The following is a 21,403-nucleotide window of genomic DNA, read 5'->3' as shown; positions in this document are numbered from 1 at the left end:
GATTTGCTAAGCTGTCTGCACCACTCTCTGCCGTGCCCTGCAATTTGGGGTAGAACAGTTCCTGTACCAGGCAATGCACAACCAGTCAGAATCCTCTCGATGGTGTCCCTGTAGAAAGTCCTGAAGATTTGGGGACTCGTGCCAAACTTCTTCAGCCACCTGAGATGAAAGAGGCGCTGTTGTGCTTTTTTCACCGCACCGCGGGTATGTACAGTCCAGGTGAGATCCTCGGTGAAGTGTATGCTGAGGAACTTGGAACTACTCACCCCTTCAACTGCAGTCCCATGGATGTCAATAGGGGCTAGCCTGTCTGTTACTCCTGTAATCCACAATCATCTCCTTCATTTTTTCGACTTTAAGGGAGAGGTTGTTTTCTTGGCACCACTGTGTCAGGGCTTTGACTTCTCCTCTGTAGGCTGTCTCATCATTGTTGGAAATAAGGCCGATCAATGTCAAGTCATGTGCAAATTTGATCAGCAGATTGCAGCTGTGTGTGGTAACATAATTATGGCTGAATAGGGAGTAGAGGAACGGGGTCAGAACACAGCCGTGGGAGGGCTCCTGTGTTGAGGGTCAGAGGGACAGAGGTGAGGATGCCCATCCTCACCTCACCTGCTGGCAATCCAACAGGAAGTCCAGGATCCAGCTGCGCGAGGTCCCGCCATAATAGCTTTCGTGGCCTTTTGATACAAAAATCTCTTCAGAATCAAAATTGTTACCGCTGACATATGTTATGAAATTTGCAGTTTTGTGGAAAGCATAAAAAATTATTATAAATTACAGCTTAAAAAAATAAATAAATAATGCGAAAGAGGGATGGAGATACACTGAGGCAGTGTTCATGGGCTCATTGACTATTCAGAAATCTGATGGCAGAGGTGAAGAAGCTATTCCTGAAATGTTATTAAATGTCTCAGGTAATCAGATTAAAAACACAAGATTCTGCAGATGCTGGAAATCCAGAGCAGTATAGACAAAATGCTGGAGGAACTCAGGAGGTCAGGCAGCATTTATGGAGAGGAATAAGCAGTCAATATTTTGGGTCAAGGCCCTTCATCAGGACTGGAAAGGGAGGGGGAAGAAGCTGGAATAAGAAGGTGGGGGGAGGAGAAGGAGCACAAGCTAGAAAGTGATTGGTGAAGCCAGGTGGTGGGGGAGGGAGGATGAATTAAGAAGCTGGGAGGTGATAGGTGGAAAAGGTAAAGGGCTGCAGAAGAAGGAATCTGATAGGAGAGGAGAGTGGACCATGGGAGAAAGGGAAATAGGAGAGGCACCAGGGGAAGATGATGGGCAGGTGAGGAGAAGAAAAGAGGTAAGAGGGGGGTCCAGAGTAGGGAATAGGAGAGGAAGGGGAAGGGGATAAATTAGCAGGTTGGAGAAATCAATGTTTATGCCATCAAGTTGGAGGAATGGGGCGTTGCTCCACCAACCTGAGAGTGTCCTCGTTGTGGCAGTAGAGTGGGCCACAGACCGACATGTCGGAGTGAGAATGGGGATTAGAATTAAAATGGTTGGCACTGGGAAATCCTGCTTCTTGCGGGTGGAGCAATGGTGCTCGACAAAGCGGACCCCCAACCCACATCAGATCTCACCAATGTAGATGACGCCGCATCGGGAGCACCGGACAGAGTGGACAACCCCGGCGGATTCACAGGTGAAGTGTTGCCTCACCTGGAAGGACTGTTGGGTCCCCGAATGGAGGTGAGGGAGGAGGTGAACGGGCAGGTGCGGCACTTCTTCTGCTCGCGGGGGGGGGGGGGGGGAGTGCCAGCCGGGAGATTAGTGGGGAGGGACAAATGGACAAGGGAATCACGGAGCGAGCGATCTCTGCAGAAGCTGAGAGTGGGTGGCAGTAGAGATGTGTATGGTGTAGTTAACACCAAAGATTATTGTCATGTGTCCAAGTACGGTGAGGTACAGGTACAATGAAGTACTTGCTTCCCAAAGCATCACAGGCATGTAGGTTAGAATACAAATCACGCATAAATTATACCATAGCTGATTAATAAATCCTAATGAAATAGATAAGAGTATTTATTATTGGATGGGGCACCTACTTCAGATTTCCAAATGGTCTATGAACCCATGAAACACTACTGTTTATTTTGTTCCATTTTGGTACTATTTAATCTTTTGTAGTTTTCTTATCATGACTTATAGTGGCTGGGTTGAGTTGTTCTCTAAGCTTTGCAAATGTTTTGTCACTATGCGAGGGGATGTTTGCAAGTAAATTGCCAAGATCAGAGAAAAACTCGACCCAACATTCAGCCGCACAAGCTACACCTTTTCCGAGTTATTTCCATAACTTAGTCTTTTTTACGCATTGTATGGTACTGCTGCCACAAAATAGCAAACTCCACGACATATGTTGGTGATAATAAACCTGATTCTGATTTTGATTCGGTTCCTTAACAAACTGTCAATGCAGTCATAACACAACTAATTGAAAATCATACAAAATCAGACATAACGTGTAACCAGGGTCCCTTCTCATTTTATTTACGTCGATAAGATCTCTTGCTTTCCTATTCTCTTCTCTCATGCGTTCCCTGTCTGTGTAGCTCCAAGATCAATAAGGTTTATAAGATAGATAGTACGTGATAGAGTTGTATAAGATGATGAGAGGCATTGATCGTTGGATAGCCTGAGGCTTTTTCCTAGGGCTGAAATGGCTAACACAAGGGGGCACAGTTTTAAGGTGCTTGGAAATAGGTACCGAGGGGATGTCAGGGTAAGTTTCTCACACAGAGAGTGGTGGGTGTGTGGAATGCACTGCCAGTGGTGGTGGTAGAAGCACATACAGCAGGGTCTTTTAAGAGATTCTATATAGGTACATGGAGCTTAGAAAAATAAAGGGCAATGCACTGGGGAAATTCTGGGCAGTTTCTACACAGTTAGTGCAACATTGTGGGACAAAGGGCCTGTAATGTGCTGTAGATTTTTATGTTCTGTGTTTACTGCTGTTATCCGAATGTCAGTGGTAGTGAAAGAGTTGCATGATTTAATACAGGTTTGCATAAGTAATTTGTTATACACTATATGATCTGTTACAACAAATAACTCAGGCAGAAGACGGCCTCTGTGTGGGTGTCATGACTTGTAATTTAAACTCAACACATTATGCTCAGATTCCCGGCCTGATTTTTCAGTTGCTTTGATTAGTGATTGGAAATTCCTCGTGCACTGTGCATAAAGACAAGAGGTTCTGCAGATGCTGGAAATCTTCAGTAGCATGGGAAAAAATGCTGCAGGAAATCGGCAAGTCAGGCAGCATCTGTGGAGAGAAATAAACAGGTGACCTTTTGGGCCAAGAGCCTTCATCGGGACTAGAGGAGGGAGGAAGAAGCTGGCTGTGGAGGTTGGGTATGTTTAAAGTGGAGATTCTTGTTTGGCAAGGGCATCAAAGATGAAGGCAGAGGAGAATGAGGTTGAGAGGGTTAATAAATCAGCCACGATCAAATTGTGGAACAGACTCAATGGGCTGAATGGCCTAACTCCACTCCTATATCTTAGGGTCCTATGGTTTATTCCAGCCCTAATGAAGCATGTCTGCCTGAAACGTCAACTGTTTATTCCCCTCCATAGATGCTACCTGACCTGCTGAATTCCTCCCAACTCACCCAAAGTTCATTATAGCTTTGTAATGTTTGTGACGATTTGTAATATTTACTTGCAACAAAGTGTGTTGTATTGGCAAAGTCAGAGACATGGACATGACCTCTTGGGATTTTCTTTTAAATAGGAACTGGAATGCTATCTGCACAGCCTGAGGAGAACCCTTACTGGTGGAATGCTAATATAGTGTAAGTTTTGTCAACTCCGTTATACGGGAATGCAGTAGAAAAGGAAGGTTAGCACCATATACATAGTAACATAAAGCCTCTGTCAATAAAAACAAAAATCCTGCAGATGCTGGGAAGCTGAAATGAAATTAAAAACACTAGAAACTCTCAGGAAGTCAGGCAGCACCTGTGGAAAGCGAAGCAGTTAGTGCGTTTTGCACAGGGGGATCCTTCATCAGAACAGGGAAAGAGAGAATATAAATTTGGGGTGGCACATTATCGTAGCAGTTAGCATAATGCTGTTACAAATCAAGCAATTTGAGTTCAATTCCCACCACTGTCTGTAAGGAGTTTGTACGTTCTCCCCGTGATCGTGTGGGATTCATTTGGGTTCTTTGGTTTCCTCCCACGTTCCAAAGATGTACGGGTTGGTGGGTACGTTCCAAAGATGTACGGGTTGGTGGGTCAGTTGGTCACCTGGGTGGTGTGGGCTCATTGGGCAGGAAGATCATGTTACCCTGTTCTACCTCTCGAAAATAAAATAAATAAAAGTTAATCTTATGTACAGTACTGTGCTAAGATCTTAGGCACGTATATATAGTTAGAGTGCTCCAGTAACTTCATGTATTGCCCCAAAAACAAATTTCATGACATATATGAGTGATGATAAACCTGATTCTGATAATGGGTCTTTATTGATTGAAAGTGGGAAGAGGGAAGGGAGAGGGGAATCATGGTTGGGGTAAGGGGAGGGAGTGGGAAGCACCAGAGAGACATGCTGTAATGATCAAGAAACCAATTGTTTGGAATCAAATGTCCTTGGCTGGTGTCTTATTAGGGCTGGATGTGTCTTCACCGCCCCCCGCACCCCACCACCCCTGGCTCTCCTTCTCTGCCACATGTCCGACACCCCTTCCGCGGCACTGCACCCTCATCATTCCCAACATCCTTTGCTCCTGTCAAATTTGCAAGCTCAATCTCAGCTCCATGTTGACAACTACAGTTCTGTGCAAAAGTCTGTAGCTATATGTATGTGCCTAAGACTTTTGCACAGCTCTGTACATTAACCCTTTCATTCCTGGGTAGAATCTTGGATGGGGTGAGACCAGTTGAGGGAATGAGTAAGAATTAGGAAAAATGCCTGATAAAGATTCTATTAAATTGAATTGAGCTACAGAAACCCAACAGCAGTTGTATCAATAAGAAATGCTAACACTACTCTTGCCTGGGCTCTCTATAAATTTACTTGCATTCACATTGAGGCCTAACATTTGGCTTCTTACAATGGGGATAAATTACACCATGGCTGGAGGATGTCATAATAATTATATTTCAAAGTAAAGAAAATACTGGGTGCTATAAATTTGAAATAATGCTGAAAGTCAGAGTTTGTTGGCACAGGTACAAGTACATGTGTGCACAGGTGACACTTTACAATGCTCAGACAGGACATGTGGGTGTAAATGCATCCTAGTTTATCAAGTTGAATTCCTAACTCACCACAGAGGCTGTCTGACATTCGGAGTATCTTCCAGCGTTTTCAGCCTTATTTTGTTTTCGCTTGTGGTGATGTGACAGGGTCATCTGTAGGAAAGTAGAGTGGACACCGAGCACAGGAACTGAAGTGATTCCAACTGCTGTTGGAAGCCACACAGAGTGTATAAATAGAGCAGGCAGATGCTGGGAACTATAAACGCGTCAGTTTCTCTGATTTCAAAGTTATTTTTCAGCCTCTGTCTTCACCACTTAGCGAGTGTGGGGCAGGAGGCAGCATTGACAGGCTCACTGTTGCTTTGGTGACTTGGAGAGGCTTAAGAACGCGATTACCAGGGTGAAGGTCCCACTGGGCTTTTATTCCCGACCTCTACTGAAGTGCCCGAGGTCTGTTTTTTATTGGCTCGTCGTAACCACAGCTGAAATCTGAGACAGGCTCCATGGGTTATTACAGAAGGAAAGACTTCTGTTTATACCTTTCCTCACCCCCGGGCCATCCCAGAGCATTTCACAGCCAGCGGAGCTCTTGTGAAGTCCAGTCACTGCTGCAACTTCAGGATTAGAAGTGCAGAGTTGCGCACAGCAAGATCCCATGAACTGCGATGCCATAGTGAGTGATTTAGCTAGTGGATCAATCAAGTTCAAGGTAAATTTATTATCAGAGTTCATTTATGCCACCGTGTACCGTGGAACTGATTTCCTTGCAGGCTTTCACAACAAAGCAATGAAATACAATAGAATCAACAAAATACTATACACGAATAAAGATTGAAAAACAAACTGAATGAACATCGTACCAACAAATAAATAAATAATACAAAAACAGAAGTTGTAGAGTCCTTGAAAGAGAGACCACAGGCTGTGGAGTGAGTTCAGAGTTGATCAGTGCAGTTACCTATTCTGGTTTAGGAGTCTGATAGATTCTGATAACTGTTCCTCAACCTGGTGGTGTAGGACCTGAGGCTTCTGAACCAGCGAGAAGATGGCCTGGCCTGGGTGGTGGTGGTCCTTATTGATGGACGCTGCTTTCTTGTGGCAGCAATCCTCGTAGATATGCTCAGTGGTGGCGAGGGCTTTTCCTGAGATGGCCTGGGCTGTATCTGCAACCTTTTGCAATTTTTCCCATTTGTGGGCATTGGTTTTCCCACTCCAGGCCGAGATGCAACCGTGAATATAAACAGCAGAGGCATGAGGGTATGTTCCACACACAAGCAACTTGTAATCCTCTACATTGACTTGGCGGCTAATCTCCACTTGATTGCATTGAGCGCGTCTGTTAATTGGGTTTCTGTTTTCCATTTCAGCTTCATTCCTTACTGTTCAAGTGACGTCTGGAGCGGAGCATCCCAGAAGTCTGAGAAAAGTAAGCTCTTCTCTGTTTTAAGCAGAACTCATCTTTGAATGGCATAATTGTTCAAATGCCTTATTGGGTTAAGACACTGTTGGGAATGGTGTTGTGCTGCAGGCCTTCGGAGGGTCGATGTCTGATCTGAGTTTAGTTAGCTGATCACTCCCAGGAAGTGCGAGGGCCTTGCATTTACGCAGAGGGCTCTGTCGTTAGGGTTTCAACCTTTGATTGCTGTTCAGTTTGTGGCAGCATGTGTAGGGTCAAGGTTTGTGGTGATATATGCGCGGAGCAAGAACGACAATGGAGTGGGAGGATTACTAGGCTCACGATTGAGTGAGGCTAGAAAGAGGAGGATCATACAGTTCAACGTGTGGCTAAGGAGTTGGTGTAGGAGGGAGGGCGTCAGACGTTTGGATCATGGGGCTGTCTTCCAGGGATGGTGGGGCCTGTACAGAGGGGATGATTTGCACATGAACTGGAGGTGTACTAATATGGTGTTTAAACCCCTCTAGTGCTGCACAGGGGGGTTTAAACTAGAGTTATGGATGGATGGGAGAGCAGATAGTGGTACAAACAAAATGCGGGAAGAGCTCAGCAGGCCAGGCAGCGTCTATGGAAAAGAGTAAACGGTCGACATTTTGGGCCGAGACCCTTCATCGAAACGAGAGACGAGAAGTCAAAGTGAGGAGGTGGGGCAAAGGGAGGAGGAAGTACAAGGTGGTAGGTGATAGGAGAAACTGGGAGAGGGGGAGGTGTGAAGTAAAGAGCTGGGAAGTCGATTGGTGAAAGAGATGAAGGGCTGGAGAAGGGGGAATCTAATAGGAGAGGACAGAAGGCCATGGGAGAAATGGGAGGAGCACCAGAGGGAGGTGATAGACAGAAAGGAGAGAAGGTGAGTGAGGGAAGTGGGAATGAGGAATGGTGGGAGAGGTAATTACTGGAATCGGTGTTCATGCTATCTGGTGGGGTGGCGGGTGGATGGAGCGAGGGCAGACATGCGTGAAATGGAAGACATGCTGGAGAGGCTGCATTGATGGTGGAGGAAGGAAGGCCCTTTTCTTTGAAGAAGGAGGACATCTCATTAGTTCTGGAATGAAAATAGTAATTTCTAAGGCGGGGACATGTTTGGCACAACTTTGTGGGCCGAAGGGCCTGTATTGTGCTGTAGGTTTTCTATGTTTCTATGGAAGAACCTCATCCTGAGAGCAGATGCAGTGGAGACAGAGGAATTGAGAGAAGGGGGTGGCATTTTTACAAGTGACAGGGTGGGAAGAGGTATAGTCCAGGTAGCTGCAGGAATCAGTGGGTTTCTAAAAGATATCAGTGGGAAAAAAACTCTCCAGAGATAGAGGCAGAGAGATCGAGAAAGGGGAGGAGAGGTGTCGGAAATAGATCAGGTAAAATTGAGGGCAGGATGGAAGTTGATGAAATGGAGGAGCTCAGCGTGGGTGCAGGAGCAGATAGTGGAGTGGTTTTGGGGAAAGATGTTCAGCTTACATACAAAGTCAGGAATCATGAGGTTGAGCATGGTGGGTCTAATGTGTAGGTTTCAAGGCAAGGAGTATTGGAGGAATGGCAGATGAGATTAGGGTATGCTGGATCAGCACATGGAATTTTGACATTGTAGCTAACGGTGAGATTTGTTGCAGGTGAGGCACGACTGGCAGCTCAATGTTCCAGGGTTCCGTTGTTTTAGACTGATAAAGCGGGACGGATTGAAGGGGGAGGGGTGGCATTACCAGTCAGGGAAAATGTCCCAGCAGGACTCAGAAAGGACAGACTTGAGAGCTTGTCTACTGAGGCTATATGGTTGGAACTGAGGAAGAAGAAGGGGATGATAATGTTAATTGGATTATATTATAGACCACCCAACAGTCCATGGGATATAAAGGAGCAGAGAGTTCGTAGGCTGTAGCAAGAAACAGAAGGTTGTGAAAGCTGGTGATTTTAACTTGCAACATATTCACTGTGACTTCCATACTGTAAAAGGACAAGATTGGAAAAAGTTTGTCAAATATGCTCAGGGAAGCTTTGTTAATCAGTACGTAGAAGTACATTGAAGTTCCAACGAGAGAGTGTGCGGTACTTGATTTGCTAGAAGGGAATGAGACAGGGCAAGTTTGTGTAGGGGAACACTTCCCATCTAGTGATCAGGTGTCATTAGTTTCAAGATAATTATGGATGATGTTAGTTCTGGCTCTCCTTTTGAGATTCTAAATTGGAGAAATGCCACTTTTGATGGTATCAGAAAGGATCTGGCAAGTGTGGATTGGATCAGGTAATTTTCTGGCAAAGGTGCACTTGGTAAGTGGGAGGCCTTCAAATGTAAACTTTTAAGAGTACTGAGTTGGTATGCTTCGCTCAGAATAAAAGGCAAAAATAACAGGTTTTGGGGACCTTGGTTTTTGAGAGATACTGAGGCTCTCAAAAAGGAGGCGCAAAGCAGGTATAGGCAGGAAGGAGCAGATGAGGTACTTGAGAAGTATAAGAAATGCAAGAGAACACTTCAAAAGGAAGTCAGGAGGGCTAGAAGAAGGAATGAGGTTGCCCTAGCAGACAAGGTGAAGGAGAATCCTATGGGCTTTTACATATATATTAAGAGCAAAAGAACAGCAAGGGACAAAATTGGTTCTCTGGAAGATCAACGTGGTCATCTAGGCGAAAGACTTGGGGAGATCTTAAATGGAATTTTTGCATCTGTACTTACTTGGGGGACGGACTCGAAGTCTATAGAAGTGAGGCCAAGCATCAGTGAGGCTCTGGACTGTGTACAGATTACAAAAGAGGAGTTGTTTGCTCTCTTGAGGCAAATTAGGGTGGATAAATCCCCAGCGCCTGCCAAGGGGTTTCCTGGGACACTGTGGGAGGCCCGTGCAGAAATTGCAGGGGTCCCAGTGATAATATTTAAAACGTCCTTAGCCATGGGTGAGGTGCCAGTGGATTGGAGGATTGATACAGTTCCGTTGTTTAAGAGAAGCCTGTAGGCCAGTGGCCTGACATCAGCAGCGGGTAAGTTACTGGAATGTATTCTGTGGGACCAAATATATGGACATTTGGATAGACAGGAACTGATTAGGGACAGTCAACATTGCCTTGAGCATAGTAGATCTTGTCTAACCAATCAGAGATTTTTGACAAAGTTACCAGGAAAGTTGATGAAGGCAAGGCAGTGGATGTTGCCGATATGGACCTTAGTAAGGGGTTTGACAAGGTCCCGCAAGGGAAACTGGCTGCTCGGCATTCAAGCTGAGGTAGTAAATTGGATTGGACATTGACTTCATAGGAGAAGCCAGAGAGTGGTTGTAGGTGGTTGCCTCTCTGACTGGAGGAGTGCTGTAGGGATCAGTGCTGGGTCTGTTGTTGTTTGTCATCTGTATCAATGATCAGGATGATAATGTGATTAACTGGATCAGCAAATTTGCTGATGACACCAAAACTAGGGGCGTAGTGGAAAGTGATAAGGCTATCATGGCTTTCAGCGGGATCTGCATCAGCTGGAAAAACAGGCTGAAAAATGGTAGATGGAGTTTAATGCAGACTGGTGCGAAGTTTTGCATATCAGAAGGACCAACCAAGGTTGTGCACCGAGGGGTACTGATCCATAATTCATTGAAAGTGGCCTCACAGGTGGGTAGGATTGTAAAGAAGGCTTTTGGCACGTTGGCTTTCATTCATAAATTAAAATACTGAGTACAGGAGATGGGATGTTATGTCAAATTTGTATAAGATGTTGGTGTATTTGTATAAGATTTGGTGTATTGTGTGCACCTACATACAAGAAAAATGTAAATAAGATTGAAAGAGTACAGAGAAAACTTACAAGGATGTTGAGAACCTGAGTAATAGGGAAAGGTTCAGTTGGTTAGGGTTTTATTCCCTAGAGCACAGAAGAATGAGGAGAGATTTAATAGAGGTATACAGAATTATGAGAGGTGTAGAAAGGGTAAATGCAAGCAAGCTCTTTCCACTGAGTTTGAGTGAGACTAGAATTAGAGGTCATGGGTTAAGGGTGAAAGGTGAAATGTTAAAGGGGAACATGAGGGGGAACTTTCTCACTCAGAGGTGGTGGATGCGGGTTTGATTTAAACATTTAGGGGAAATTTGGATAGGTACATGGATGAGATGGGTATGGAGGGTGCAGGTGAAGGTCAATGGAATGAGGCGGATTAGTAATTTGCCATGGACTAGATGGCCGAAGAGCCTGTTTCTGTGCTGTAGTGTTCTATGACTCTGTGACTCGGTTAGGTTCAGGATGTAACTAATGAATTGGCCATGGAGTGTGCAGTCTCTGTCTGAACAACTCCCTGTAATGACTCAGTGAACAACGCCTAACCTCTTTTCCCACTCCCTTACCAGCAGTTGTAAATAGTCTTTTCTCCTTTCTTCCACCAGTACCTTTCAACCTTATAATTAGCTGCAGCAAGTCACTAGTCCTACTCTGTTCCAGAGGATGAGTGTATGTGTAGTCAATGATTCCTGTCCCGTTTTCTACCTCTTGGCCCTTACCAGAATTTTCCGTGCATGTGAGCCTTGTGTCTGGCTCTTGACGCACATGGCACAGATCCTTCTCTGTAACAATTTGCTTCAAATTCAGTTTCATTTACCTGTCGCCTGAACATCGAAACGTAGAGTGAAATATGCTGTTTGGATGAACGGGCTAACACAGCCTGGCGTTGTCCTGGGAGCAGCCCCCAAGTGCTGCCACGCATTGCGGGCTGCCCCCAGAAGTATGCCCATCATGTTCGCAGAACACTCAAGCCACAACAACAAAAAGAAGTAACACTCAGTAAATAAATTTAAAAATAAATAATATCGTATCATAAGATGCTGGAGATACAGCGCAGTACCCACAAGATGCTGGAGGAACCCAGCAGGTCAGGCAGCATCTATGAAAATGAATAAGCAGTCAACGTTTCTCACTGAGACCCTTCTTCAGGCTGTAAAGGAAGGGAGAAGACAACCTCCCCTACACTCACACAGAGCCCACTAACCCCAGGTCAGGGCCTCTGGCAGACTCGTAGACCTGCAGGTACTGGGCCTTTGACTTTCCCAGTGGACCTACAGGCCCAGCATTAGGCAACGGTTCCCAGGGTGGCTGGCTGATAGAGCTGTGGCAACAGTGTGCCAGAGACCTGTGCTTGATCCTGACCTCCAATGTGGCCTTTGTGGAATTTGCACGCTCCCCATGTGACCATGTGGGTTTCCTCTCATGCTTAAGATGATCAGAGGCACAAGTAGGCTAGGTAGCCAGGATCTTTTAAGGATAGAAAGGTTAAATACTAGAAGATATGCTTTTAAAGTTAGCAAGGGGAAGTTTAAAGGCAATGTGAGGGGTACATTCTTTACAAAGAGATTGGTAAGGTGTTACCAGGGGTAGTAGTGGAAGCAGACAATTTAGTGGGGTTTAAGAAGCTTTTAGATAGATGCATATGTGAGGGCAATGGGGACATATGGATGAGGTACAAGAAGAGTACATTTAGTATAAATTGGCATCAACATTGGTACAACAGTGCGGGCTGAATGGCCTGTCCTGTATTATACTGTTCTGTTCTGTTTTGTTTTGTAACTCCAGAAATTAGTCAAAGGAAAAACATGGTAGAGCTGGGGACAACTCAAGTCTACTTACGTTTTTACTTCAGTGCGGCGTGCTCACATGACATAGTGGCGTGATGACGTATGCCATTCACGTACTTTTACATATAATCCATAACGAATTATGTGAACAACAAAGAATGCTTAACAAACGATATATTTACAATATTACTCAGATATATTGGAGGGGCAATTGTTTCAGCCAGAGGGTGGTGAATCTATGACATTTGTTGCCTTGGACGACTGTCACCAGATAAACTTAAAGCGGAAATTGATGTTTTTGATTAAAAAGGGCACTAGAAGTTACAGGGTGAAGGCAGGGGAATGGGATTGAGAGGGATAATAAATCAGCCACGATGGAATGGCAGAACAGACTCAATGGGCCAAGTGGCCTAAGTCTGCTCCTGTTTCTCACCACCGAAATATTAAATACACAACTACTTCTGGGTTCTATGTTCCAAAAACGTGAGGGTTGGTTGGTAAATTGGCCGCTGTAAATTGTACCTAATATGTGGGTGAGGCATAGCTTCTGGCGAGAGTTGATGGAAATGAATTTGGAATCTTATGGTTCAGTGTTGAATAAGTGTAAATGGATGGTCTCAATAGACATGACATAGAGACTGAAGGGTCTATTCCTTGCTCCATTTCTCCATCCTGAACAATGAAGTGATTTTTCTCTAAGCACCATTCTGTCTTCTCTCAAATTTCTCTCCTTGTTCTTTGTTGAAGGTGATTATGCTTTCATGGGAGCACTGATAATACAAGAGGTTGTCAAAGAGCTGTTGACGAAAGGCCTTGAAAATGCCAAGATCCTTCTGTTGGCAGGCACCAGGTACGTTGTTTTTGTGTTTGTGGGGCCCCAGCGTTGAAGCCCTCACCACCTTCTGAGATAAGATCAAATGCTTTTCACAGATAAAAACAAATTCCACACGGAGTACGGTGCCCAGCTCCTGCTGGGGAAATTATCCTGGTTACAATCAAATCTTATTTTGGATCTTAAATACTGCCCACGGTCCTTAAAGATTAAATTCCACTCTCTCTCACCTGCAATTTGATAAAATCAAACGATGTTGTGGATTAATTCATCTTTGCTTCAAATCGACTAAACTGTTAGCAGTTATTGCCTCAGAATGAAAGCATTTAGATATTTTTAAAGTTTCAGAGTCTAATTAGAGTTCCTCGTTCTCAAATCTAGACACGAAATGCTGAAGGATCATTTGGCAAATTAGGGAAAGGGTGGAACTTTGTCAGAAGTGTTAAAAGTGCAAGTGTGTAGCAGTTAGTGTAACACTTCACAGAGCCAGTTGTAAGATCAAGGTTCAATTCCTGCTGCTGTCTGTAAAGAGTCAGTACATTCTCCCAGAGACCATATAGGTTTCATTTGGTTTCCAAAGACATACAAGTTAGGGATAGTAAGTTAGGTGCATGCTATTTGGCATTGGATGCATATCCCTAGCACATCTTGGACCATGTTGACCGTTGTTGTAAAGACAACACATTTCACTGTTTCATTATCATACCTTGTTACGAGTACAAGTGGGCAGCATGGTAGTGTAGTGGTTAGCACAATGCTTTACAATACCAGCGACCTGGGTTCAATTCCCGCCGCTGCCTGTAAGGAATTTTGTATGTTCTCCCCATGACCATGTGGGTTTCCTCCATTTGCTACAATTTCCTCCCACAGTACAAAGACGTTCCGGTTGGTAAGCGAATTGATCATTGCAAATCGTCCCGTGATTAGGCTAGGATTAAACTGGGGGAATGCTGGGCGGCTGGTCTCGAAGGGCCACAAGTGTTAATGCTGCGCTGCATCTCAATAAATAAAATTAAAAATAAATAATACCATATCAAAAGAGTCTGCAGATGCAACACCCACAAAATGCTGAAGGAACTCAGCAGGTCAGGTAGCATCTACAGAAGGGAATAAGCAGTCAACATTTTGGGCCAGGCCTGGTGAAGGGTCTCAGCCCAAAACCTCGGCTGTCTACTCCTGTCCACAGCTGTTGTCTGAGCTGCTGCGTTAACCTTCTGAGGAGTCCAGGGGAGGAATGAGCAGCAGAAGTTGAATCAAATTCGAACTTATGGGCAAGTGAGGTGTGAATGCTGGATATGTGAGATGTAAAAGCCGTTAGCTCGACAGAAATATTTGTCGAGTTTGGACAGCTTTTGTTGGCTGGCCAGGCATTGTCCCTTCAGTTGAGGCACTTTCGCTTCATTTTGGAACTTTCAAGTTGCGTCTGTCAGAGCAGAAAATGCTGAAAGTACCCAGAAGGTCAGTGGGTCTCTCAAGGTTGAAATCAGATAGAATTAAGTAGCAGGGGAGTTCATTGGTTTCTCCTTCTCTGGCTCTGAGATAAGAGCTTGCAAGCCTTCTCCTGTTTCTTGGCATTTGAAATGTGTTCTCTCAGCACCTTTGAACCACGCAGGGGTCATCGTGCAATACTCTAGTGCTGCGACCGCGCCAGCCACGAGGTGGGTTACAGCTTTCCTGTGATCAGGAAGAACTGAGATCAAAGCTGAAAAGGCTGCTTAGGCCTCATCTGCACTGCCCACAGTTTCATTCGCGTAACTAGTAGAGACAGAGTGGACACAGAATCAAAGCACAGGGTACATGTTTAAGAGTGTGTACTCAGGTCATTAGTCCAGCAAAAGTAATTTCTCAAGCAACTTTCCCAAGAAAAGTATTTTGAATATGATAGGGTTTCACTATAGCTTACTGTTTATTTATGAATCAGAATCAGGTTTATTATCACTGACCTATGCCATAAAGTTTATTGTTTTGTAGCAGCTGACCAAAGCAGGACATAAAAAATTACTAAACAATAAGCAATATATTCAAAAATAAATATATAGTAGAAAAGAAGAAGAGTGAAGTAGTGTCCATGGGTTCATTGTCTGTTCAGAAATCTGATAGTGGAGGGGAAGAAGCTGTTCCTAAAATGGTGATGATGGGTCTTCAGGCTCCTGAACCTCATCCCTGATGGTAGTAATAAGAAGAGGGCATGTGAGGTGCTCAAAATTATGCTCATTTTGAAGATGACATTGATGGTTGGGAGGGTTGGGCCTGTAATGCAGCCAGCTGAGTCTACAACCTTTTGAAGCCTCTGTATGACCTTGTGTATTCGAATCTCTGTATCAGAGTGTGATACAACCAGTTAGAAAACTCTCCACGGTACACCTGTGGAAATCTGCCAGAGTCTTTGGTGACAGACCAAATCGCCTCAATCTCCTATTGAAGTATCACTGCTAGTGTAAATTCCTCATAGTTGCATCAATGTGTTGGGCTCAGGTTGGATCTTCTGACATCCATGAACTTGAAGCTGCTCACTCTTTCCACTGCTGACCCCTCAATATGGACTGGAGTGTGTTCTTCTGATTTCCCCTTTCTGAAGTTCAGTCAGTTCCTTGGTGTTGCTGACACCGGGTGCAAGGTTGTCGTTGGGACACTGCTTAAACAGCCAATGGTGCATGCAATACAGTTGACGTATTGTCCTTTTGCGTTCACTCGCTGGGGCTGGATCATGTTTATCGTCTGCTGCCTGAGTCCCGATTCCCAGCTGGTCTCTAATGCCGACCAGGATTGAGTCGGCTCAGCCAACTGTGTTCGGGAAGTGCAACAGAAACACTGACTCATTGTTCCTGGCCACGCACTGTGACGTTGTGGCTCTACAGCTGATTTTCTGACAACACACACAAAAAGCTGGAGGAACTCAGCAGGTCCGGCAGCATCCATGGAGAGGAATAAACATTTCTGGCAACCTTTATCCTGATAGGTTGAGCAACCTAGAGGTTTTCTCCAAGGAGAAGAGGAGAATGAAAATTGACTTAGGGAGTTGTACAAGATGGCAAGAGACAGATCGAGTGGACAGCCAGAGACTTGTTCCCAAGGCAAAAATGTCAAATACAAGAAGGTATAATTTTAAAGTGTAAGAGGATGTCAGAGGTAGTTAGTATTTTACACACAGAGTGGTGGGTGCATGGAACACCCTGCTAGGGATGATGGAAGAGGCAGATACACTAGGGACATTTAAGAGACTCTTAGATAGTCATATAGGTGATAGAAAAATGGAGGGCTATGTAGGAGGGAAGGTTTAGATTGATCTTCGAGTAGTTTAAAAGGTCGGTGCAACATAATTGGTTGTGCTGTTCTATGTTCTCTGCTATGTCAGAGGAAAAGGGAGTATTTCAAAACCTCGATATGTTTGTACACTATGGCCAAGCACATGTTATGGTCTGATGCGCTTGTACAAAATGAAGCAGAAGACAACTTAAAGGAGCTATTGAAATTAAAGAATATAATTGTGTATGATACTGCCATCAGACTAGAACAAATTGCTGTATATTTTTATTGTAGAAAGTGGGAAGATAATGCGGTTTCCGACTGCTTGGTGGCATAGCAGTTAGTGCAACGCTTTACAGCGCCAGTGATAGGGGTTCAATTCTCGCCAGTGTCAAGGAGTTTGTACATTCGCCCCATGACAGTGTGGGTTTCCTCCCATATTCCAAAGATATACCATGGTTAGTATGTTGGCGTGGGAAGAGTGGCGACACTTCCCCAGCATGTCCGCAGACTGTGTTGGTCGTTAACTCAAATGATGCACATCAGTCTACGTTTCAACGTTTTAATGTACATGTGACAAATAAAACTAATCCAGTCTTTATCTTGAACATTACCCCAAACTGTCTTGCTCAGTATCAGAATCAGACCATGGATGTGCACTCAATGGCCACATATATAACCAGCCAGTCATGTGGCAGCAACTCGATGCATTCAGACACGGTCAAGAGATTCAGTTGTTGTTCCGACCAAACAACAGAATGGGGAAGAAATGTGATCTAAGTGACTTTGACCGTGGAATGATGGTTGGTGACAGGCATAGTAGTTTGAGTATCTCAGAAACTGCTGATCTCCTGGGATTTTCACACGCAACAGTCTTTGGAGTTTACAGAGAATGGTGTGGGAAAACAAAAAAAAACAACATTCAGTGAGTGGCAGTTCTGTGGGCAAAAACACTTCTTACTGAGAGAGGCCAAAGGAGAATGGCCAGACTGGTTCAGGCTGACAGGAAGGTGACAGTAACTCAAATAGCCACACGTTACAACAGTGGTGTGCAGAAGAGCATCTCTGAACACACAACACATCGAACCTTGAAGTGGAAAGGGTAGAGCAGTAGAAGACCACGCTGGGCTCCACTCCTGTACCCCCAAAAATGGCCAGGTTGTGAAATTTGCTTTGCAGCAGAAGTACAGTGCAGAACATAAGGATTATGATAAATTACAATAATGTCATATACCGGTGATATTAAACCTGATTACACCTAATTCTGAAATACATATTTTACAAAAGTAGTGCAACAAAAACTGCAAAGACTGAGGTATTGTCCTTGGGTTTCATGGCCTGAACATAGGAAACACGTGTTATATTCTATATTATTTTCTTATATTTCAAGATGTGATTTTGTTGTGTACTCCTCAGCCTGTGATTGGTCGGAATACAGGTCGGTAAGATGGTAATTCTTTGGAGAGTTGGAATATTCACTGCTACATGAGATCAGTTACTGACTGCCCGGCCAAGTATAAAACTGGGAAACAAACTTCACAGATTAAAATAGGCGTGAACCGGGACCTGAAATTTGAGTGTGGAAATTTGAGGACCGGTAACTAAATATACCTGAATGCTAAACTGTCAGGGAAGGCATAAGAATAAGGGGAGAATAGAAAGAGTAGTATTTGTTTTTCTGTGGAGATCTGCGACTTACTGTATTAATGAGTTTGGTTCTTCAACATTACCACTATCACTAATATTTTAGTCCCTCTATCACATCTGCTAAACTCAGAATCCTTTCTTCCTAAAGAAGGCAAGACATTGGCTATATGTCATTAGGAGTTTGAGGAGATTTGGCTTGACACTGAAAACACTCGAAAACTTCTGCAGACAGGCTGCATCACAGTCTGGTATGGGGGGGGGGGGGCTACTGCACAGGACTGAAAGAAGCTACAGAAAGTTGCAAAATAAGTATTAGCCTCCGTAATATCCAAGACATCTTCAAGGAGCAACGTCTCAGAAAGGCGGCTCCATTATTACGGACCCCCATCATCCAGAACATGCCGCCTGCTCATTGTTACCGTCAGGAAGGAGGTACAGGAGCCTGAAGGCACACACTAGGCGATTCAGGAACAGCTTCTTCCCCTCTGCTATCCAATTCCTAAATGGACATTGAACCCTTGAACACTACCTCACCTTTTTTATTATTTCTGTTTTTGCACAATTTTTAATTTAACTAGTTAATATACATATATAACTTACTGTTGTTTTATTTATTTATTTCTATATTTATCTTGGATTGCATTGTACTGCTGCCACAAAGACAACAGATTTCACGATATTAAACCTGATTCTTATTCCGATTCCTTTACATGGAAACCATTACCCTTGTGTAGATTATTGACACAGATGCATACGAGTCAGTGTACTGCAACGTCAGAATCGCAGTCAGGTCTATTATCACTGACATGGGTCGCAAACTTTGCTGCTCTATGGAGTACAAATGAATACATCAATAGTACAAAAGAGAAATATTGATCATGTTGACGGGTTCAGTGTCCATTCAGAAATCTGATGGCAGAGGGGAAGAAGCTGATCCTGAATCATTGAGTGTGTGTCTTCAGGCTTCTGTTCCTCCTCCCTGGTGGGAGTAATGAGAAGAGGGGCACATCACAGAGGGTGAGGATCCTTAACGATGGATGCTGCCTCATTGACGCTTCGCCTCTAGCAGACATCCCACCCTGCAAAAACTCATTTCAGGGAGGTAGCACCACTAACCCCGCCCCCTGCAACCCTAAATTCCCCCCCCCCCCCCCCACCGGTCGACTTCCAAGGGTGTATGTATTCAGGACATTTGATTTTGAAAGAACACAACAATTTATTTGATCACATGTTGAAACTATTTACACACACACACACACACAAACACACACTCGTTGAGTATTTTGTTGGCAGTCTCGATGCTAATAGCTAATTGCTAATGTAAATAGCGTTTCTATTTCTTTTGCAAACTTTCCTTGTACTGTGATGTGGCTTGCTTGGCAGATTTGAGCATTTTGCTGCAAGTCTCAACCTCATTGCAGTCTGTGTCAATGAATTTGTTAATTTTGCACGATTCACAAGTGTTTTGTGAGACAGCTGACTTCTGAATTCTGTCTTAATGTGACACACCATGCTGAATGCCCTTTCTACATCACAATTAGAATTTGGCAGCACCAAAAGCAGCTTCATCAACTGGCAGAGCTCTTCGAATCTCAGCTGCCCTGTGCTCACAGATTTTACTTTGGACAGCTCCCCCAGAACTCATCAACTGGCAAACTTTTGTAGTTCGGCACCACTCCTTCAAGGTTAGTTGAGACATAATCCAGGACTTCCAAGTGGAGCTGTTCTCTTGCATCTGCCTCGATCACATTTGGAAATCTCTCTGCCAAAGTCAAAATCTGCTCTGGGCTCACCTCATCTTGGCTCTCTGTATTGACCACTGACAGATTTTTCAAGATTTGGTCTCTCATTGGGAACTTCTCCAAGATTTTTTGAAAGCACCTAACATAGAATGTTTCGGCATCTTTGAAGAACTGCTTTGTCTTGTAAAGGGGGATCTCTTGTGCTTCCTCGCTTAGCAACTGCCTCTTGCCAGGTATCCAGTAAAAAGCTCTTCATCCGGGCGGTGAATTTCAGGGTTGCTCACATCGATCTCCTGAACGTTCTGTTCTCTCAATACCTTTGGTTCAATAAATCTGCTTGCTATGTCATGCAGGAGCTCTTCTACACTCTGACCCAACTTAAAGAGGATAGGTGCCTTGTTTTGAAAAATCAAATTGAATTTGTCAAAACATTGTGTGACATTATGGAGAAAGCATGTGTGTATTTTCATTTTGGGGTCTTTCAGCCTCTTCTGAATATGAGATGACTTCTGATTCTCACACTTTGACTCAAACTATGAAATAAAGGCTGGCCATTGGTGGGGCATATGGTCCAAACCTTTTCCTAAAGAAAGCCAGCGTGTAGGACAATAACACGACTGAATCTGCAGATGCTGGAAATAAATAAAAACACAAAATGCTGGCAGAACTCAGCAGGCCAGACAGCATCCATGGGAAGAGGTAGTGACGACATTTCTGCCAGCATTTTGTGTAGGACAATGCTTTTGTACTCTCTGCTGGGCAACATTGCAGAACTCTTGAAACTGTTTTAGGTCTTCTCTTTGTTTGGAACTTTTCTCAGAGTAGTAGTAGATGTCAATGAGCAGTTCCTCAGGTGACATTGAGAGCTCCTTAGCAGCAGTTTTGGCACAAATGTTGACCAGGTGACTTGGACAGCCAACGCTGTAAATATGAGGGGCCTGTGCTTTCACTCTTGATAAGACAGAGTTGTTTTTGCCAATCATCACATTGCAGTTGTCACTGCTAAATCCTACACAGTTAGACCATTCAAGGCCTTTGTCATGCATGGATGATGCAATGTCATTGAATATGTTTTCAGCTTTGGCATCATTGCACACTGGCATGTCTACAAATCCAACTGTTACCTTATCCTGTGTTTCATTATAGTACCTGGCTAAAATGGCGCATTCCTTCTCACACATGATATCGCTGCTTTCGTTAACCAAAATACTGTATGGCCTTTTTTTCTGTCCGGATGAGCTTGTACAGATCCTCTGCACATTCAGGTTCCAGTGCCATGTTCACAATAGCTGCTGTCTTGGTTGATGAGCAGGCATAGTGTTTTGCTATTTCTGAATCAGGAAACATTTTCCTGAATAGCTTGTCTGTACGCTTACACACCTGGACTGGCAGGTTATGCTCAATGATGAAAGATGTAAAGTACACCTCAGCTCTAGTGATCTTCTCTGTCAGACTTTGGTTTTCTGCTGAAAAGAACTGTGAAATACCTGAGCAGCCTTCCCTGCGCTTAGCCTCCCTAATATGTTGTGTTCCCTAAAAGAAATAAAGCATAAGGTGTATCCTTATTTTATTATGCAGAAAATGCGGCTTTAAAATATGTACTTATTATCATGGAGTTGTTTTTTATTCTATTACAACTTTAAGCAAGTCTACAGGGAGTTTGGCTTCATCACGTAGGACATCAATAGAGTAGCTCCTGAGCAGCGAGCCAGCTAGTTTAAATAACGTTAGCTATGCT

The 21,403-nt window shown here is 44.1% G+C and overlaps 1 protein-coding gene across 3 annotated transcripts in view; it reads left to right on the top strand.

Annotated features, from left to right (window-relative positions):
- notum1a (notum, palmitoleoyl-protein carboxylesterase a) overlaps positions 1–21,403 on the top strand; it is a 77,958-nt gene that overhangs the window by 13,764 nt on the left and 42,791 nt on the right. For all 3 annotated transcript variants that reach the window (XM_073026311.1, XM_073026309.1, XM_073026310.1), the window contains exons 5-7: positions 3,743–3,803; positions 6,581–6,639; positions 12,946–13,048. In XM_073026311.1, the coding sequence (XP_072882412.1) occupies positions 3,743–3,803; positions 6,581–6,639; positions 12,946–13,048 (223 nt within the window). The remainder of the gene's footprint in view (positions 1–3,742; positions 3,804–6,580; positions 6,640–12,945; positions 13,049–21,403) is intronic.

Source organism: Hemitrygon akajei, chromosome 22 (assembly GCF_048418815.1).
Source record: "Hemitrygon akajei chromosome 22, sHemAka1.3, whole genome shotgun sequence".
Taxonomy (NCBI): Eukaryota; Metazoa; Chordata; class Chondrichthyes; order Myliobatiformes; family Dasyatidae; genus Hemitrygon; species Hemitrygon akajei.
Note: the sequence above shows the minus strand (reverse complement) of the source record. Positions and strands in the feature narration are given on the sequence as shown.